The sequence below is a fragment of the Stomoxys calcitrans genome, chromosome 4 (assembly GCF_963082655.1).
Source record: "Stomoxys calcitrans chromosome 4, idStoCalc2.1, whole genome shotgun sequence".
NCBI lineage: Eukaryota > Metazoa > Arthropoda > Insecta > Diptera > Muscidae > Stomoxys > Stomoxys calcitrans.
Genome location: NC_081555.1, coordinates 182,545,881 through 182,565,872, shown reverse-complemented (window position 1 = coordinate 182,565,872; position 19,992 = coordinate 182,545,881). Strand labels below are relative to the sequence as shown.

Genomic DNA, 19,992 nt, shown 5'->3' with positions numbered 1-19,992 from the left:
ACGGACGGACATGGCTAGATCGACATAAAATGTCGCGACGATCAAGAATATATATACTTTATGGGGTCTCAGAAGAATATTTCGAGTAGTTACAAATAGAATGACGAATGATCCTATAGTGGAGGGTATAAAAAGTGTATTTTTTTAAATTTTTGGATTAAAAAAAGTACTTTCCTTGATTAGTCTTTATTGAAAAAACTTGCTGTAATACTTTAATTTTTTTATACCCACCACCGAATGATGGGGGTATATTTATTTTGTCATTCCGTTTGCAACACATCGAAATATCCATTTCCGACCCTATAAAGTATATATATTCTTGATCAGCGTAAAAATCTAAGACGATCTAGACATGTCCGTCCGTCTGTCCGTCTGTCCGTCTGTCTGTTGAAATCACGCTACAGTCTTTAAAAATTGAGATATTAAGCTGAAATTTTGCACAGATTCTTTTTTTATCCATAAGCAGGTTAAGTTCGAAGATGGGCTATATCGGACTATATCTTGATATAGCCCCCATATAGACCGATCCGCCGATTTAGGGTCTTAGGCCCATAAAAGCCACATTTATTATCCGATTTTGCTGAAATTTGGGACAGTAAGTTGCGTTGGACCCTTCGACATCCTTCGTCAATTTGGCTCAGATCGGTTCAAATTTGGATATAGTTGCCATATAGACCGATCCGCCAATTTAGGGTCTAAGGCCCATAAAAGCCACATTTATTATCCGATTTTGCTGAAATTTGGCACAGTGAGTTGTGTTAGGCCCTTCAACATTCTTCGTCAATTTGGCCCAGATAGGTACAGGTTTGGATATAGCTGCCATATAGACCGATCCTCAGATTTAGGGTCTTAGACCCATAAAAGCCACATTTTATATCCGATTTGGATGAAATTTGGCACAGTGAGTTGTATTAGTCCCTTCAACATTCTCCGTCAATTTGGCTCAGATCTGGATATAGATATAGCTGCCATATAGACCGATCCTCCGATTTATGGTCTTAGGCCCATAAAAGCTACATTTATTATCCGATTTTGCTGAAATTTGGGACAGTGCCATATAGACCGATCCTTTCGATTTATGGTCCTAGGCCCATAAAAGCCACATTTATTATCCGAATTTGCTGAAATTTGGGACAGTTAGTTGCGTTGAGCCCTTCGACATTTTGCCCAGATCGGTCCAAATTTGGATATAGCTGCCATATAGACCGATCCTCCGATTTATGGTCTTAGGCCCATATAAGCCACATTTATTATCCGATTTTGCTGAATTTTGGGACAGTGATTTGCCTTAGGCCCTTCGACATCTTTCTTCTATTTGGCCCTGATCGGTTCAGATTTGGATATAGCTGCCATATAGACCGATCTCTCGATTTAAGGTTTTGGGCCCATAAAAAGCGCATTTATTGTCCGATGTCGCCGAAATTTGGGACAATGACTTGTGGTGGGCCCTTCGATATTTGTCTTCAATTTGGCTCAGATCGGCCCAGATTTGGATATAGCTGCCGTATAGACCGATCTCTCGGTTGAACAGTGACTTGACTTATAAGCATTTGGTCTAAATCGGATGATATCTTTAGAGCTGCTATGGGACATAAGGTATGCATTTTTCACTGGATTTTGACGAAATGTGGTTCACATATATACCCGAGGTGGTGGGTATCCAAAGTTCGGCCCGGCCGAACTTAACGCCTTCTTACTTGTTATTTTTTGTTTGTAAAGGGGACATATTGTAGATGCGTTTTGAGTGGAATTTGAACAAGACATGACAATCGAAATGTACTTCAAATAAACAATTTTTCATTAAAAAATTGGAAAAAATCCTCGAGCTCAAAAGTTTTAAAGCTCAGATTGCCCGATTGGCACATGTTTTGTATACTCCATACAATATTTGTAGCCCTCACAGCAAATTTACTAAAAAATGCTGATTTTGAAACCATCTTTGCTCTAAAGGAGAATTTTGGTGATTTCTGTAAAAAAATTCGGGCAGAATTTATTGGTGATTTTTTAAGGACACTTTTATCTGCGAAATTCGAAAAGAATTACTAAAATATCTTTATATGTTTTTATACCCTAAACCACCACTGTGGTACAGGTTATAATAACTTTGTGCATATGTTTGCAACGCTAAGAAGGAGAAGAGCTAGACCCATTGATAAGCATACCGATCGGCTTAGAATCACTTCCTGATTCGATAAGTCCGCTTGTCTGTCTGTCCATGTATTCTTGTAATCAAGGTACAGGTCGCATTTGTTGTCCGATTTTCATAAAATTTTGCACCAGTCACTTTTTTGGTCCAAGGTCGAACGCTATCGATTTGGAAAATATCGCTCCTGCTTTAGATACCTCACCCATATATATCCTTTTTAAGCCGTAGAAGCCACAATTTTTGTCTGATCTTTACCAAATTTGCTATTAAGTACCTTTTTTTAATGTCCTAATATATGTGCAAAATTTCATCAACGTCGGTTCAGATTTAATTATTACTCCTATATATATCTTTCATCCGATGTGGCCTTTAGTATCCACAATTAGGGTCCGATCCTTACAAAATTAAGTACGAAATGCTTTATTTGTCGTCCCAATACATATGCAAAATTTAATCGGATCAGATTTAGATACAGCTTCCCTACATACCTTTCAGCCGATATGGCCTTTTAAGGCTGTATTAGCCACAATTTTCTTTTGTTTTTATTTGACGCTTAATACGTGTTCACAATTTTTTGAAAATAGGTTCATATTTAGATATAGTTATATATGAAATCATATAACTTTCATTCGATATGGCCTTTTAGGCTGTAGTCTCTACAATTTTGGTTCGATCTTTATACAATTTAGAGTGGAGTGTGTTATTTAACGTCCTAGCACGTGTGCTTAATTTGATTAAAGTCGGTCAAGATTTAGATATATCCCCGATATGGCCCTTAAAGTCTGTAGTAGCGACTATTTAAGTCCTATCGAAAAAAATCTTACAAGTTTTTCTTACAGGTTTTCAATTGGTATGTAAGATTAAAGTCTGACTAGATTTAAACATAGGTTTCATGTATTGAAAGTAGTATATATGTTGACTCAGTGGTGTAGGGTATTATATAGTCGGCTTCGCCCGACTACTGCCTATCTATGATGGTTTTCTCAGAATTTTTGCAAGTTTAATTTTCGTTTCCAGAAAAATGCAATTTTTCCCCAATTTTTTGGAATGAATGTTAGAGGCACGAGTGTGGAAAATGTATTTTGAGTAAAAACAACAAATACGGGAAAAACTGCAAATTTCTGATACAGATTGAAAAAAAAAAATTTAAAAAAGCGAATAAAGATATCATAGTAATATTGTACACCTCAAGCGAACTTTTTAGGGATTTTTAAGCACTACCTATCAATAAAAAAAGAATTTTGAAAATCGGACCATAGTTCTAGACTTGGAAGCCCGAACAATTTTTCGAAATACGGAGGGGCCAGCCAAAGGCCGCCCGGATAACCTAAGGCTTTGAAATTTTGTCCACGATCTCGCTAACACCTCAGCTCTAACCATTTCAAATTTTAAAAAGATATCTCTACCCATTCTCACACGGCATTTTTTTACTAGTTTTTTAAATTTTCTTCCACTATGCGCCGTTTGGATTCGGCATAAAAAAGGAGTCCCCTTCCCACTGAGATTAAAATTCAATCGGACTGCATTTATTGATATGAGAGAAGTATTCCTTGTCCGTTAGTAAATAGGAAATTAAATTTAAAGACAGCATCTTTATTTTAAAGTTTTGGTTCCTTGGTTTGTTTTCATTGCGAAAATCCTACGAAATACGAATGAGGAAAAAATTTCAAATTATGGGCCAACTTTCTTTTCCTGTGTACACATAAGAGAATCCACACATACGATACGCCTCTCTGTATATCCTATCGACACCCACATTGGCAGTTACAAACGAATGAAGTGAGAATACATTTGTTAACATAACACATGTGTGGGTTTGAGGGAGAAATCGCTGTCTTCAAGGATGCCATTAAATTTGTAAATAACTTCCTTCGAATTGTTTTTGTGGACACAAGGGTGGGAAAGGCTGCCTGATGTCTATGTTGAATTTGTATGAGTTTATTGGTTTTCTAGTATCACGCGCTTAGTATTTGTGCTTCTTCCAAAGAAACAGAAACAGTGTTGGGTATTGAATTATGTTTTTGGTAAAAAAGAGTTGCTTGTCTGCTTAATTCATTATTCAATCCCACGAAGAAAATGGACGGAAACAAGAAAAAACGCAATGATTTCGTACGTGACGAACTTTGGATGATCTACATATGGTCTTTCTACTTAAACTTTTACTTCAAAATCGGATCAGATTTAGATTTAGCTCCCATATATATCTTTTCTCCGGTGTGGCTTTTTAAGTCATTAGTATCCACAATTTTGGTCCGATCCTTACAAAACTCAACATGAGATGTATCGTATGACGTCTTAATGTGCGTGCATTAAAATCTGGTCAGATTTAGATATAGCTCCCACATATATCTCTCATCCGATTTGACCTATTAAGGCTGTAGAAACCACAATTTTTACCAAATTTGGCATGAAGTGGTTTTTGTGACAATATGGCTTTTTAAGCTGGAGAAACAACAATTTTGGTCTGATTTTCACCAAATTCGACACGAAGTGCTTTTTTTGACGTCCCAATATATGTGCAATATTTCATCTGGTTCGAATCAAAATTAGATATATATCTTTCATCCGAAATGGTGTTTTAAGGCTGTAGAAGCCACAGTTTTGGTCCGATCCTTACAAAATTTAATATGTAATGTTTTATTTCAAGTTTCAATACCTGTAAAAAATTTCATTAAAATCGGGTAAGATTTAGATATAGCTTCCATGTGTATCTTTCAGTTGATATGGCTTTTAATGCCAATATGGCATTTTAAGACTGTAAAAACCACAGTTTTGGTCCGATCTTTACACAATTTTGCATGATGTGTTTTTCTGTTTTTATGAAAATTGGTTCAAATTGAGATATGGGTTCCATATATGGCCTTCAAATATGACCTTTTAAGACTGTAGACGCCACAATTTTGGTTCGAACTTTATAAAATTTAGCGGGAGATGTTTAACGTTCTATCACGTGTACTAAATTTCATTAAAGTTGGTCTAGATATAGATATATATCCGATATATATTTTACCCTTTTTACCTTAAAGTCTGTAAGTCCTATCGAAAAAAAAAATCTTACAAGTTTCTATTCAGTTTTTTAATAGGTGTCATATATTGAAAGTAGTAAGTATGTTGACTCGTTTGAAGCAAAAATTTACAGACGAAGTCTTATTAAAATTTTATCTAAAGAAAAAATGTCAAAAGTCTGTCAAAGTTGCTCTTCTCCGCAGCTCTGATTGAGACGCATGAGAAAAAATTTTTATTGGCTTTATGAAAAAAAGGTTTTGTGAATCGTGATGTTCTCTTGAGTCGAGATTTTCTGGGGAGTTGTAATTTTCTCGTGAGTCGTGAGTATGTCGTGAATGCCTTGTAAGTCGTGAGTGTCTCGTGTCTCGTGAGTCGTGACTTTCTCTTGAGACGTGCATCAGTAAAATTTGTTTCTCGTGAGAATGCGTGAACATGAGTCGGCATAAAAAAGAGCGTGAGTGAAAAATCGCTCACGTTTACATCTCTAATCGTGAGCTCTCATTGGCTCCCACGCACGAAGAATTGTTTTCAAACACGGTTATGCACGATCACGTGAGTCACGACACTTCTAGCTACATACGACCCTATACTTCTAGCTTCATCGACTCAGAAAGCGATTTTGAGAAATTGGTCTATTTCTCTTCCTTCTAGGTTTTACAAAGAAATGCACTGTACCAGAATAGTGGTGTAGTGTATACAAAGATCCAAATAAAGTAAAAGTTGTGCTTTTGGATTTTTTGTTTTCAAAATCGTTCAGGTGCCCCAAGCGAACCTTGCTTGGCTTTTCACACAACTAAAAAATCCTTCTAGCATGAAAAATTGTGGACTTTTGGTTAATGACTGTCAAACCTGGGCCACTGTGCGTTGTTACTCACTTCTTCACTTCTTGAACTGAGATCCACCCTAATGTTAAAACATATGATTTATATATCCTCAGTTATATGTATTATTTTTTATGTTATGATATTTTGCATTTACGAACGTCCGCCAATCGTTAAAAGAAAAGATTTCATTGCTCATTAGATGTTGAGGCATGCCTGGTGCATACAGATTTGGAAAATGAGTGACAGACAAATTTACAAAAAGTGATAAAAATGTGTGTTACACTTACCATATTAACTTCCGATATGGCATCGAAACTGGCTATCGTCAAGTCCATGCCGACATGTAATGGTTCTCCTGCAAAGTACAGAGTGAATATTAGCAAATTCGTACATGCCCAATAGGATGATTGTGAAATGTGGCTCTGTGTGTGTGTGCATACCTCCAAAATTCGGTCTCAGTCGAATGTCGTAGCCTTTCAGAATTTTCGTTATGGTCTGTGTGACGTTCTCGAGGCGCCCGGCTATCATCTCTCTTCGTTTGCATCTGACGGGGGTTGTATGAAGCACCAGCATAATGACTAAACTGCAGGCTATTGTTGGGCCAACAGTTCTTAGCATTTTGTTTGTTCGTGAAAGGATACTTGAGTATGGAATTTGTGAAATGCTCCTTAATGTTCATTCCATAGCTGTTCTAAGTATTTTGTGGTCCTTCAGATCTGCAAATAGACGCAAGGGAATTTATTATCCTTCACCATGTGAATGAGTGACTGAGTGAATGGTCGTTTAGTTTATAGTAATGGCCAGCAGTTGTGTATGGACGGACGTCGGACGAAGGGGATGACAGAGGATGTTTGGGCAACAACGCTATTATTGTCTAAGTCGTATGCGTACGCCAGCTTTTGTTTTCACTTTCACTTTCACGTCCACGTCCACGTTCACTTCGATTTTAGTTTGTTGTGTTGAGCGAAACAAAAGTTTATTCAACTTATGCATTTGCATTGTTTACTGCATATGGATGGAGGGATTTTCTCACACAGTCAAACGTAGATTTACTCACATGCAAAAGTACATGTGTTCGATTGCATGCAAAATACACAAGCAAAATGAACAATGATTTGTGATGACGCAGAAGAATTGCAAGGGAGAAAGAGAGAGGGAGAGAAAAAAAAGAAACGATTGGCAAAGGCAAGTGAAAACGGAAGAGTAGAAACCTTCAGTCGAGTGTATAATTGCGTTAAACCTCTTTAGGATAATACAATGTAGGACAGTCCCTTATGGTAAAGTGATTCAACAACTAACATCAATAACAGTGTGTGAATGTGTGCATACATACATACACATCTATGTGTGTCTATGCACTAGTTTTTTACTTTTGTAATGCTAGGCCCTTGTACAGTAGTAGTTGTGTTGGTATATTTTTACAGGAATGTCATTTCCGGCTTATTTAAACCAGTTGTTGGAGTACTCTTCGACATCAACAAGTATCATTTAAATACCATGCAAACCATAAACGATTTTTACTGCACTTTGTTGGTACATTATATGCATTATGAATACGTCTCAGTACCTAGCAACATTTTTGTTTTCAAAGATGTAGAAAAAATGTATGTTTTGTCAACCAATATTTCAAAACTGCACTTGTTGTGATTTAAACATAGGATTGTCGCCAAAAAATGCAAAAATTTTAATACGCTTTTCAGTGAATTTTTTTCTCCTTTTTTATTTTTGTGTATATATAATGTTTTTAAAACGGTTTACAAAATCAGATTTAAATAAGATCTTGGAAACCAGAAACGGCATAGAAAATATTGACCACAGAAACTTTCAGAAGAAATCCGACAAATAATGCAAGAGTATGGCGAAACGCCCTAACGCCCTTTAATATTAAAAAATAGTGTATAGAACACATAGCACTCAACCAAGGCTATGTTATTGTACTTTGAAATTACACAGCAACATTTTTTGATTCCAACAATGTAGAAACAATGCAGTTTTTGGGGTTCTGGATGTACTCCAAAAATTACCATAAAAGCTTCAAGTGGAAAATCTAGCAAAAATACTGCAAGAGAGCACCCAAGTTCTATAAGTAAAAAATGGCGTAGGGCGCTCAACCAAGGATATGTCTCCTTGAAGCTACTAAACATGAAATGCATTCATAATTTTGGAAGTAGATAAAATGCTGTTTTTTTTAAAGAACTTCCAATTTATTTGTTGGGTATGTAAAATGCAATTCATTCATAACTCCTCTCAATTTATTCTCACTAGAAGTGCTTAAACTTAGCATATTCAATGTTACTCTACATAACTTCAAAAATTGAAGGAATAGAAAAAACTTTGGCAGTATATTAAATGGTGTTCTTTAAGAATAGGTTCCAATTTACTTTGCTGGGTAGTCATTAGTTAAAGAAACCTCCTTTTGTTGAGGAAACAAAATAAGGAACAACTTTTAAAGCTTGAGGCGATGGTACTGTTCACAATTTCATTGACATCGGATGTTTCAATTTAAATGATTGTATATTCAATTAAAATTCGGCCGGGCCAAACTTTGGACACACACCACCTCGTGTATATCGTGTAAAGCCCCTTTCGCCACAATCCGGTGAAAATTGGATAACTTATGCACCCGAATTCGGCACGGACATTGAGTGGTCTAATAAATGTAATTGTTGAATTTGCATTTCAAATTTCAACAAAATCGGGTAATAAATAAAGCTTTTATGAGCTTCAGACCCTTAATCGGCATATCGGTCTACATGACAGCTATATCTAAATACACTCCGATCTTTACCAGATTTGGGTCAGATGGCGGCTGGCCTAAAATCACTTATTGTTTCAATTTTCATCGAAATCGGATAAAAAATAAAGCTTTTATGGGCTTCGGACCCTTTATCGGGAGATTGGTCTGTATGGCAGCTGTATCTAAAAATAGTCCGATCCGAACCATATTTGGGACGGATGTCGGGAGACCTAAAACTACTCACTGTTTCAAATTTCAGAGAAATCGAATAAAAAATAAAGCTTTTATGGGCTCTTTATAGGCAGATCGGTTTATATGGCAGCTATATCTAAATATAGTCCGAGCTGAACCTTATTTAAATCAGATGTCGAGAGAATTAAAATGACTCACTGTGTCAAATTGTGGCGAAATCGGGTAATAAATAAAGCTTTTATGGGCCGCGGACCTTTTATCGACAGATCAGTCATATCAGATGGCGGGAAGCCTTAAAAGATTTACTGTTTAAAATTTCAGCGAAATCGGATAAAAAATAAAGCATTTATGGGCATTACACCCTTTATCGGCAGATCGGTCTATTAAGCAGCTATATCCAAATATGGTCCGATTTGGTCCGTTCAGAAACTTAATCAGCGTGCATCAAAAAAAAAAAAAAAAAAAAACGTATCTGTGCCAAAGAGTAGAGTGATTACAACAGACGGACGGAAAGACACACGGACATTGTTAAATTGTCTTAGAATTTTGAGTCGATCCGAAATATATATACCTTGTAGGGTCGGAAATTGATATTTCATTGTGTTGCAAACGGAATGACTAAATGAATATACCCCCTATCCTACGGTGGTGGGTATAAAAACGATTGGTATTGTTGAAATTTTCAATTAATTTTTTAATTGAAAAAATTTTTGAAATTTTCAATTAATTTGTTAATTGATCGAATTGGAAAATTATTGAAATTTTTGAAAATTTGATTTAATTTCTATATTTAGTACATAAATGTCTACCTCCTGGCACATGAACTTGAGGTGCATTGTTTGGGCAAAGGTCTGTGGGTACCCGCAAGGAAAACTCCCCTTGGCGCAGCAGTGCATTGTGCACTGAAGCGGTAGCCTTGGCGAAATCCGGCACGTAGAACCGCCTGCCATGGTATAGCTATAGATATGTCGAAATGTGGGACGTATGGGTCTTTAAAATCTACCTCCTTTCATATTGAAAGAGACAAAATAACCTTTAATTGAATTTAGTTAAGCATCATGTAGAGCGCACAGCAAGCCGATAACTGGCTTTGATGTATGTCCATAGTGGCATGGGGCCGATTAATATCCGCACCCTCTTTTAAACCTAACCTAACCTTAGCACCATATTGGAAAATTTTTTGAGATTCGATTAATGATGATAATGATTGAATCAATTAATTGTGATTGTGATTGAAAAAAATTTCAGATTCAATTAAAATGTTATTTGAATCAATTAAATTTTTAATTGAAAAAAGCAAAAATTTCAATCACGACTGTAATAAAAAAAAACATAATCAATTAAAAAATGATTGAATCAATTGATTTTTTAATTGAAAAATTTTTGGTATTTTTTTTGTGTAGCTTTACAACAGCACTCATAGTTATCACCACATATACCTGCCGCGGTCTGAGTGCGAAACAGCTTCGTGGCTCTCGACTTGTCAAAAGAATTTGACCACACCATTCTGTTCATTGACATCATTGAGTCTGATCCATCGAACTCGACCAAGAGATGGATTGTGAAGTATATGCGGGGCGGGCAGTCATTCAGGAATACTAAGTTAAAACGCTGTAGAGGCAGTCCCACAAGAGGGGTCTTTGCCCCAATTCTCTTTAACCTCTACCTTTCGAAACTCCCTCCATCCCCCTTTGGCGGGGAGATAATACCAAATGTATATGACTGCTCTGTCCTGACGAGGGGTAATAATATCAACGGACTATGTGGGCAAGTGATCATGTAACTCCCGGACTTGATCAAATTTTTAGGAGCAGTGACCTAAAAATCTGTACCACCAAATTATCTCAATATTATTTATCACCTGCACAACTGATTATACCATAAAGATTGATGTACAGGTCAATTGGCAAACGATTGCAACGGTGAGGCACCTAAACATCTTGGGAGTAAACCTGGACAACTGCCCTCAATGTCGGCAAGGAACAAGGATATAGTTCTCAAACCTTTGGCCGGCAGCACCTGAGAAATGGATAAGGAAACCATGTCAACCACCTAGGCAATCGGGCGACTTGTGATAAACTATGCGTCTTCGGTATGGACCACATAAACATAGTGGCGAAACCTACAAACCTGGCAGAATGCGGGACTAAGAACCATCACAGGATGTCGCTAAATGGCGGCACCGACCATCCACAGGAGGAGTTAGTCTCCTTAGGGTTATGGACCACTGTGAACTTATATCTTTCTCCGAACTTCCGACTCACCGGGTTGGTCACACTCCCAGAAACAAGAAAACGAATGCCTGGATGTTTCAGAGCGCAGTCCGACAACACCTCACAATTCAGCTTACTACTATTTTAAACATAGCGGGTCTGCAGGATATCCACCAAGACGCAGTAACTAGTACGACCTTGTCATGCCGACCGAATATAGTCCTTGGTGGTTGCCTACCATCCATTGCTGATGACGGAAAAGACCTGCGCCTCCTGGACCAGAACTACTCTGGCCCAACTGAGATACGGATGGTGTAACAGATTGAACTCATATCGTTCAAGGTTTGACGATACTGTTACAAATGTCTGTCCTGAGTGCGGCACTATACTCCACGACACCAATCACCTATTTAGTTGCCCAGTGAAACCAACGAATCTGACTGCAGAAGTACTATGGAACGATTTAGTTGAAACAGTCAGATTTTTAGAGCTGGACCATGGAACCGTGCAGGGACAGAATGATTTCAGAGAGAACATCATCCTGACCCGGCAGGAAGATAGTAGAGGAATCAATACACTAGCAACGTGTGGCTACAACAACAACCACATTTTTTTGTGAGAATATTCAATACAAATTCAAACGACAAAAATTTCTAGAAGTATTCTGAATTTCAAAATTCATTCACTTTTATTCGATGACAATTTTGCCTTGCCAATTGCTCTTAGTCCTTTAAGTCCTTACCTTGCAAATAGAAAAGTTCATGGGATTGGAATATTGCGAATTGGACAGCCCCTGTGTGCATGAAATGAAGTGCGTAACATGATTTATAGCCATTATTGGTTTTAACGTGTTCTATAATATGGTGCCGAGCTTGTTGATACTCCCAAGGTCTATGAGCGAAATGTTTGCGTGCCCACGGTTCCGAAGCAGCTTCCAAAATGTTTTCCTCATAAAAGGCGCATTTATTATCCAATGTCGCCGATCTCTCGATTTAAGGTTTTGAAGCCATAAAAGGCCCTTTTATTGTCCGATGTCGTCGAAATTTGGGACAGTGAGTTAAGTTAGGCCCGTTGACATCTCTCTGGAATTTGACCCGGATTGGATATAGCTGCCATATAGACCGATCTCTCGATTTAAGATCTTGGGCCCATAAAAGGCGCATTTATTGTCCGATTTCGCCGAAATTTGGGATAATGAGTTGTGTAAGGCCCTTCGTCAGACCTCTTCAATTTGGACCAGATCGGTTTAGATTTAAATATAGCTGCCATATAGACCGATTTCTCGATTTGAGGTTTTGGGTCCATAAAAATCGCATTTATTATGCGATGTCGCCGAAATTAGGAACAGTGAGTTGTGTTAGGCCCTTCGATATTCTTCTACAATTTGGCTTAGATTGGTTCAGATTTGGATATAGCTGCCATATTGACCGATAGCTCGACTTAAAGTGTTGGTCCCATAAAATGCGCATTTATAATCCGATTTCACTGAAAATTGACACAGTGACTTATGTTAGGTTTCTCGACGTATATGTCGCATATGGTTCAGATCGGCTTAGTTTTAGGTTAAGCTACTAAAAAGACCAATATTTTGTTATACACATCTTATATTTCGATATAACTGCTATAGGACATAAGGTATGCAATTTTCACCGGATTTTTTGATGAAAGTTGGTTTACATATATACCCGAGGTGGTGGGTATTCAACGTTCGGCCCGGCGGAACTTAAAGCATTTTTACTTGTTTTACTTATTTTATTGTTCTATTTTTAAATTATATCTACTATAGTATCTACTATATATAAAAGTCTTCATCCTATACTGTACCGTAATTTATAAGATATTATGTCTTGTTGTGCTAGGATATCATATTTTTAATAAATAAATAAACTGTGTGAAACTGTCTTGCAATTTTTTTAGTTGGATACGAACTCCTTCGCATTTGGCTCATACCGTGGTGTTTCTCTTCTACTACTAGATGAGATAGTCGCACTAGCAATATTTACGATATCTTGCGCAAAGATTTTAGTGTTCAAGTCGTGGAAATCGGTCCAGCCTTAACTCGATTTAAGTGTGCATGTCCTTGTCTATCTATGGTGCTATACTATTTTTGTTATTCCGTTTGCAACACATTGAAATATTTCTTTCCGATTGTATAAAGTATTCTTGATTGTCGGAAAATTTTTAAAATGATCTAGACATGTCCGTGTGTCTGACCGTCTGTCTGATTCACATTTAGAAAAAGCTCTCATATAATCCAATGCCCCAGTTTTTGTGTCTTTCGCCGAAATAAGGCGCTTTTATTATTACTGATATGGTTTTGCTGAAATTTGGAACATTGAGTCGTATTAGACCTCCTAACTTGCAGATATGACTGCGGAAAAGTTTAGAACAATACATTTTTTGGAATACTCGAATATGATTCAGATTAGGCTCTGTTTGGATATAGATTTCATACAGAATGATCAATCGATTTGGTCTTTTACCCGATCTCAATGACAAATGCTAAGTGAGCAGTTTTGGACTTTGCCCAATATGGTTTGGATAGGAGGATATTTGGTTTAATAAGAATATTAGGTGCCATATTGCTGATGAAATCCATAGCGGTTGGTCCATAAAATTCGAGATCGGTTTGAATTCAACGTTCGGCCCGCACCAGCTCTTTGCGTTTTTACTCGTTCTTATTCAATTCAATCGTAATAGTTTGCACAACACTAACAAAATAAATTTAAAAGAATATTTTGTATCCTAATTTTTGTTTGTCTGCATTCTATGAAAGAACAGTGAAATTTCTAGTATACTCTCATCTCATAAGGTTTATCCACTTTATTTCTCCTTGTGTTGTTGTGCTTTAATTTGATGTTCTCTTAATGCTCAACGACATATTTCGGCCAAATATCAAAAAACGAGATGAAGTAGATGAAAGCTGCTTATAAATTTATGACGAGTCCCATTGTGACATAAATTTTTTTCGTCTTCCCTTTTTACCCAACACGAAAGCAAATGTTTTGAATTCGTTTCCACAAGATGGGAATGAGCAAAATTCATCATCGTTAAAAATTTTATGCAACGTTTAATCCAAACAAATTAAAATATGACCTTGGGCATTTGATACAATATCACTTGAAATTCAGTTTGAGTTTAGGTTTCTAATATCATCATATTTATCCAGAATATTTAATAGGATAATGAAAACCTCTGTTTTTCCAGATAAACTTAAACTTGCCAAGGTTGTGCCAATACCTAAGGAGATCATCTCTAAAGATTTGAGTATATTCCGCACAATTCCTATGTGGCCTTTGATAGACAAGGTTTTCGAAACAATCCTACATAGTCAGCTTTCAGATTATTTTAATAAAAATAACTTACTAGGTAATATTCAGTATGGCTTTAAGAAGGGGTGTGGAACAGAAGAAGCTGTTGTAAATGTTGTTAAATGTATATGTAAAGAGGCGGTTTTAATGGTGTTGCTGATATTTTTTACGATTTGTCGAAAGCTTTTGACATAGTGGATCACAGTATCTTGATTCTAAAGCTTAAGTATTGTGGTTTGGCAGAGTTCGCATTGAGTTTTAAGGACAATTATTTAGGAAGTCGTAGTCAATATTGCTGGTTTTTGCACAATTAGCTTTGATCAGGTGGAATATGGAGTTCCTCAAGGAAGCATTTTGGATCTTATTCGTATTCTAATGTACCTCAATGATATCCAGAATCTAGATCTGTCTGTAAGACTGTATATGTATTGCAAATTTGCCCATGAACATTCCATTAAGGAACAGGGGCAAACTTCTCACATATCAATCAGTGCTGTCCGATTAAAGTTTTTCCCTCCTCCTTCTTATAGCCGAGTCCAAATTGTTTTTGTAGAAGGCAATGAAATTTTTAAAGTGATTCTGTGAAATATTTAGGGGTTTACCTTCAGAATATCATGGTATCTGCATGTTCAAAATCTGAAGAACAAATTATCGTCTGCTGTAGGGTTTCTCTATAAATTTGAGAATAAATTTAAGAGATTAACAAAGTAAACTGGCGTAGGTGTATGCCCACAGTGCCATGGGCGGAATTCATTGCGTTTGAGGTGCATATCTCAAGCGTTGATTCGGTTTGTTAAATGAATTTCTTTCAATACATGTGGTACCCATATTAAAATTGACGCCAAACAAACAAATGTAAACAAAATTTCGCGCACTTTTTTTCTAAAGCAAGCTAAAAGTAACAGCTGATAACTGACAGAAGAAAGAATGCAATTACAGAGTCACAAGCCGTTGAAAAAATTTGTCATCGCCGACTATATTACTACTATATTACCGACAATTACTTTTTGGGCAACCCATAACACAACAAGTAACAAGGCATTGGATACGCACCACCTCGGGTATATGTAAATCCCCTTTCGTCACAATCCGGTGAAAATTTGGTAACTTATGCACCCAAATTCGGCGCGGACATTGAGTGGTATAACGCCACTATTAAATTTTGTAGAACAAAATATTGGTCTTTTTGGCGGATATATATGCAATTATAAACCGATCTGAACCATATTAAGGTCGGATATCGTGAAGCTCAGAAAAATTCACTGTTTAAACTTTCAGCGAAATAAGGTAATAAATAAAGCTTTTATTGGCTTCAGACCCCTTATCGGCAGATCGGTCTATATGGCAGCTATATCTATATAAAGTCCGATCTGCACCATATTTAGGTCGGGTATCAGAGGCTTAAAATAACTCACTCAATTTTTGAAGGCTGTAGAGTGATAACCACAGACGGTCGGACAGACACACGGGCATGGTTTAATCGTCTTAGAATTTTACGATGATCCGAAATATACATACGTTGTAGGGTCGGAAATTGATATTTCGATGTGTTGCAAACGGAATAACTAAATGAATATACCCCCTATCCTACGGTGGTGGGTATAATAAATTTTGAAGTAAATAAAGCCCAGTTCAACACAAGAAACAATGCAAATATTAGAACAGTTAGATGTCGGTTGGAAACAACAAAACAATGCAACAAATTGGGGCACATTTTCTAAAATTTAAATAAGCAAGGGCAATTTTTTGCATTGTGAAACAAGTAATAATTTGAATTATCATAACAAAACTAATTTTTAAAATAATTCGCGTTTGAAAATATTATCGACGACGGCGCATTCTGCAACATAAAAAAAATTTCAAAATATTTTCACAGAGTTGCGCTATTTTTAATTAATTAATCTCTTATGAGATGAGAACCTTGTGACTCGTCCCAAAAAATGTAAAGATTTTATTAAACAAGTAAAAAGACGTTATGTTCGGCCGGGACGAACCCACCACCTCGAGCCTTTCCACCTTTCATCAAAATCCGGTGAAAATTGCATACCTTATTTCCCATAGTAGTTATATCGAAATATGTTCCGATTTGGACCAATAATAAGTACAAGTCATTGTTCAATTGTGTGTAACAAAATATTGGACTTTTTAGTAGCTATATCTAAGAATAAACCGATCTGAATCTTATACGACACGGATATCGAAAAGCCTAACATAAGTCACTGTGTAAAATTTCAGATTATAAATGCGCCTTTTATGGGCCTAAAACCCTAAATCGGAGGATCGGTCGATATGGCAGCTACATACAAATCTGGACCGATCTGTGCCATATTGATGAACTTATTTTAACTTACTGTCCCAAATTTCGGCGAACTTACTGTCCAAATCTGAACCGATATGCGCCAAATTGACGAAGTATGTCTCAAATTTCAGCAAAATCGGATAATAAATGTGACTTTTTTGGGCCTAAGACCCTAAATCGGCGGATCGGTCTATGTGGGTTCTAAATCAAGATATAGTCCGATATAGCCCATCTTGGAACATTGCCTGCTTATGGACAAAAAAAAAAAAAAAAATCTGTGCAAAGTTTCAGCTCAATATCTCTATTTTTGAAGACTGTAGCGTGATTTCAACAGACAGACGGACGGACATGTCTAGATCCTCTTAGATTTTTACGCTGATCAAGAATATATATACTTTATAGGCTCGTAAATGGATATTTCGATGTGTTGCAAACGGAATGACAAAATGAATATATCCCCATCCTTCGGTGATGGGTATTAAAATCGAACGATTTTTTTAATATTTTTCTCCTGCAGCTCTTTGTGGCAATTCAGTAACATTAAAAAATTTTGAAATGTTTTCGAAAAACGCACAATTTTTGAGATATTTTGGCCTGCGGCACTTTGTGACAACTCTAAAAAAAGGGAAAAATATTTTTAAAAAATTGCAATGCTTTATACGTCCAAGAAAACTAAAAATATTTTCAAAGAATCGTGTTACATTTTAAAATATTTTTGACTGCGTCATTTTGTAACATGTCAAAAAAAAAAAATGAAAAATATTTCCAAAAAATGGCACAGTCTTTAAAAATATTTTTCGTAAAAAAATCGCGCCGTTTATAAAAATATTTTACGACTGCGGCACTTTCTGGCACTTCCAAAAATTTCGAAATAATTTTACAAAACAAGGGATTTTCAAAATATTTTTGCCTGTAACGGTTTCCGACAAAATTAAAATATTTTTAAACAAGTAAAAGCGTGCTAAATTCTGTGGAGCCGAGCCTCCAGCGTGGATCGCATTCGTCAAGTTCTTTGAATGACTTTTTGAATATATCTATGAGCTACATCAAGTTATTGACCGATATGGACTGTACTTGTCACGGCTGTTAAAAGTCATAGAAAAATACCACATCCAAAATTTCAGGCTAATAAAGTAAGAATTGTGCCCTCCGGTGACTCAGACTGTCAAATTGGGAGATCGGACAAGAATTGATCGATTAGAAAGAAGTCTAATCGGGGGATCGGTTTATATGGCGGCTATATCAGGTTATGGACCAATTTAGACCATACTTAGTACAGTTGTTGGAAGTCGTTCTTCAAAGATATGTGCAAAATTTCGGCCAAATGGGATAAGAATTGCGCTCTCTGGAAGCTTAAGCAGTCTCATCGGGAGATCGGTTTATATGGAAGCTATATCAGGTTATGAACCGATTTGAACCATATATAGCACAGTTGTTGGAAGTGATTCAAAACAACGTGTTAAATTTCAACCAAATCGGATTAGAATTGCGCAATCCAGAAGTCAAGACCCAAGATCGGTTTATATGGCAGCTATAACAAAACATAGACGAGATAAGTATACCCAATGCTATAGTGGAGGGTATAAAAATCAAAGAATTTTTCAAAATTATTCTCCGCTACTGCGATTTCTGCAACGTACAATAAAAATATTTCAAAAAAAAAAAAAAATTAACCAATGCACGGAAATTATTATTATCGACGGCGTTTTTTTTTTTATCAGTTCTAAAGTTATGCGACACCAAAGGACTAGAGAGCTATAAGCATGCCTATGTCAACGGAAGGTCGGTGAAGACTGCCCTGCACAAGGTTGTATATAAAATAGAAGAATCCTTCGAAGCCAAGAATTACACATTGGCGGTATGCATTGACATCGAGTGGGCGTTTAACAGCGTGTTGACCGACACACTGTCCCAAACTTAAGACCAGTCCTTAGAGACTGGCAGAAACCATATGCTAAGGAACAGATGGATAAATTGTGACCATAATACGGTCCTGCAGGAGGAGATCCGGGCGAATATGGAATGCGTGAGGTAGTGATAGTGTGTGGAGCTTGCGGGGAATATGAGAAGACATTGGAGCATTTCCTATGTCATTGTCCGGTTTTCGCGGGTAAAAGACCCCGGCATTTAGATAGGGACCCAATACCAGACATGAAGCAGCTTAGGGGCGTGGTATTGAAAACAATTAGGGATTATGTAAGTAGCATGGAATTCTTGACTTAGACGTTCTTTTTTGAGGTTACTTTTAAGACTTTAATTTTTGAAGTTCGATAAATCATCTATGAAATTACACCTCAAATGTTCACTGTACGCAACAACAGAATATTTGAGGTGGTAATACACACTTTGGGGCCTTTTTGTATGTTGATGTTTGGGGTGAAATTTTATTATGAAAATACAATCCAAATTTTTGGAGGAATTTTGACCCCGATTTAATATTGGGATATTTGGGGGTGTATTTGCATACCTGCCGGTGCATCTGTATTGGGATAAATTTTCATAATGCAAAAGCACACCAAATTTGGGCCGTTTTAGTCATGGCGCATTTCTTTTATTGGAATCAACCAAAAATATTTTAACACAAAAAAATTTGGGTGTAAAAGTTCCCCCATATGAACTAAATGTTCGATTCAAATTGAAGCTGAAGGCGTGTTGCTTGGCGAAATTTGTAGGGAGGTTTTAAAATTTTAAATGTCAGCATTAGTGAGTGTTTTTGATGTCCTCGGCAGGATTTCACCTAGTCCTTCAGCGTTATATGAACCCTTGCTAACCTTTCATATTCTATGCACATACTTACTACAAAAATATTGTACTTCTATCGAAATCATTTTTAATAGCCTTCAAGATCAAATAAAATGAAAATCCCTAATATCAATCTTAATTTTAAATTCGATTCCCTACTTCTTTAAATTTAAATCTAAATCAATGTTTTATTACTGTTTTTTTTGTGCACATGTTTACACTTAACAAATTCCCACTTTCAATTCTGTTTTGTGTTGTTTTACCATTTGCATTGAAGGGTGGAATTTCATAAAAGTTTTCGCAATTAATGCATAAACCATAGAAACTAAAAAAAACAACAACAACAAATGAAGCGAACTTTGCTATCTCTACACAATAATCCTTGAATGTTGTTAAGGTCGTGGTTTTTGCCAAAAGCTGGGGGCTAATCTCGCGCTGGTGGCCCAATGCCGTCCACCGGAAGCCACTGCGGAAGAGTGAGAATAATTAAATTGTCATTAGCACGGAGATTGCCTCTATATA

The 19,992-nt window shown here is 36.6% G+C and overlaps 1 protein-coding gene across 1 annotated transcript in view; it reads right to left on the bottom strand.

Annotated features, from left to right (window-relative positions):
• Positions 1 to 19,992, bottom strand: part of LOC106095898 (gamma-aminobutyric acid receptor subunit beta-like) — a 30,615-nt gene that overhangs the window by 8,827 nt on the left and 1,796 nt on the right. The window contains exons 2-3 of the mRNA XM_013263337.2: positions 6,417 to 6,692; positions 6,264 to 6,331 (exon numbers count right to left, since the gene is read on the bottom strand). Of these exons, the coding sequence (XP_013118791.1) occupies positions 6,264 to 6,331; positions 6,417 to 6,594 (246 nt within the window). The 5' untranslated portion in view covers positions 6,595 to 6,692. The remainder of the gene's footprint in view (positions 1 to 6,263; positions 6,332 to 6,416; positions 6,693 to 19,992) is intronic.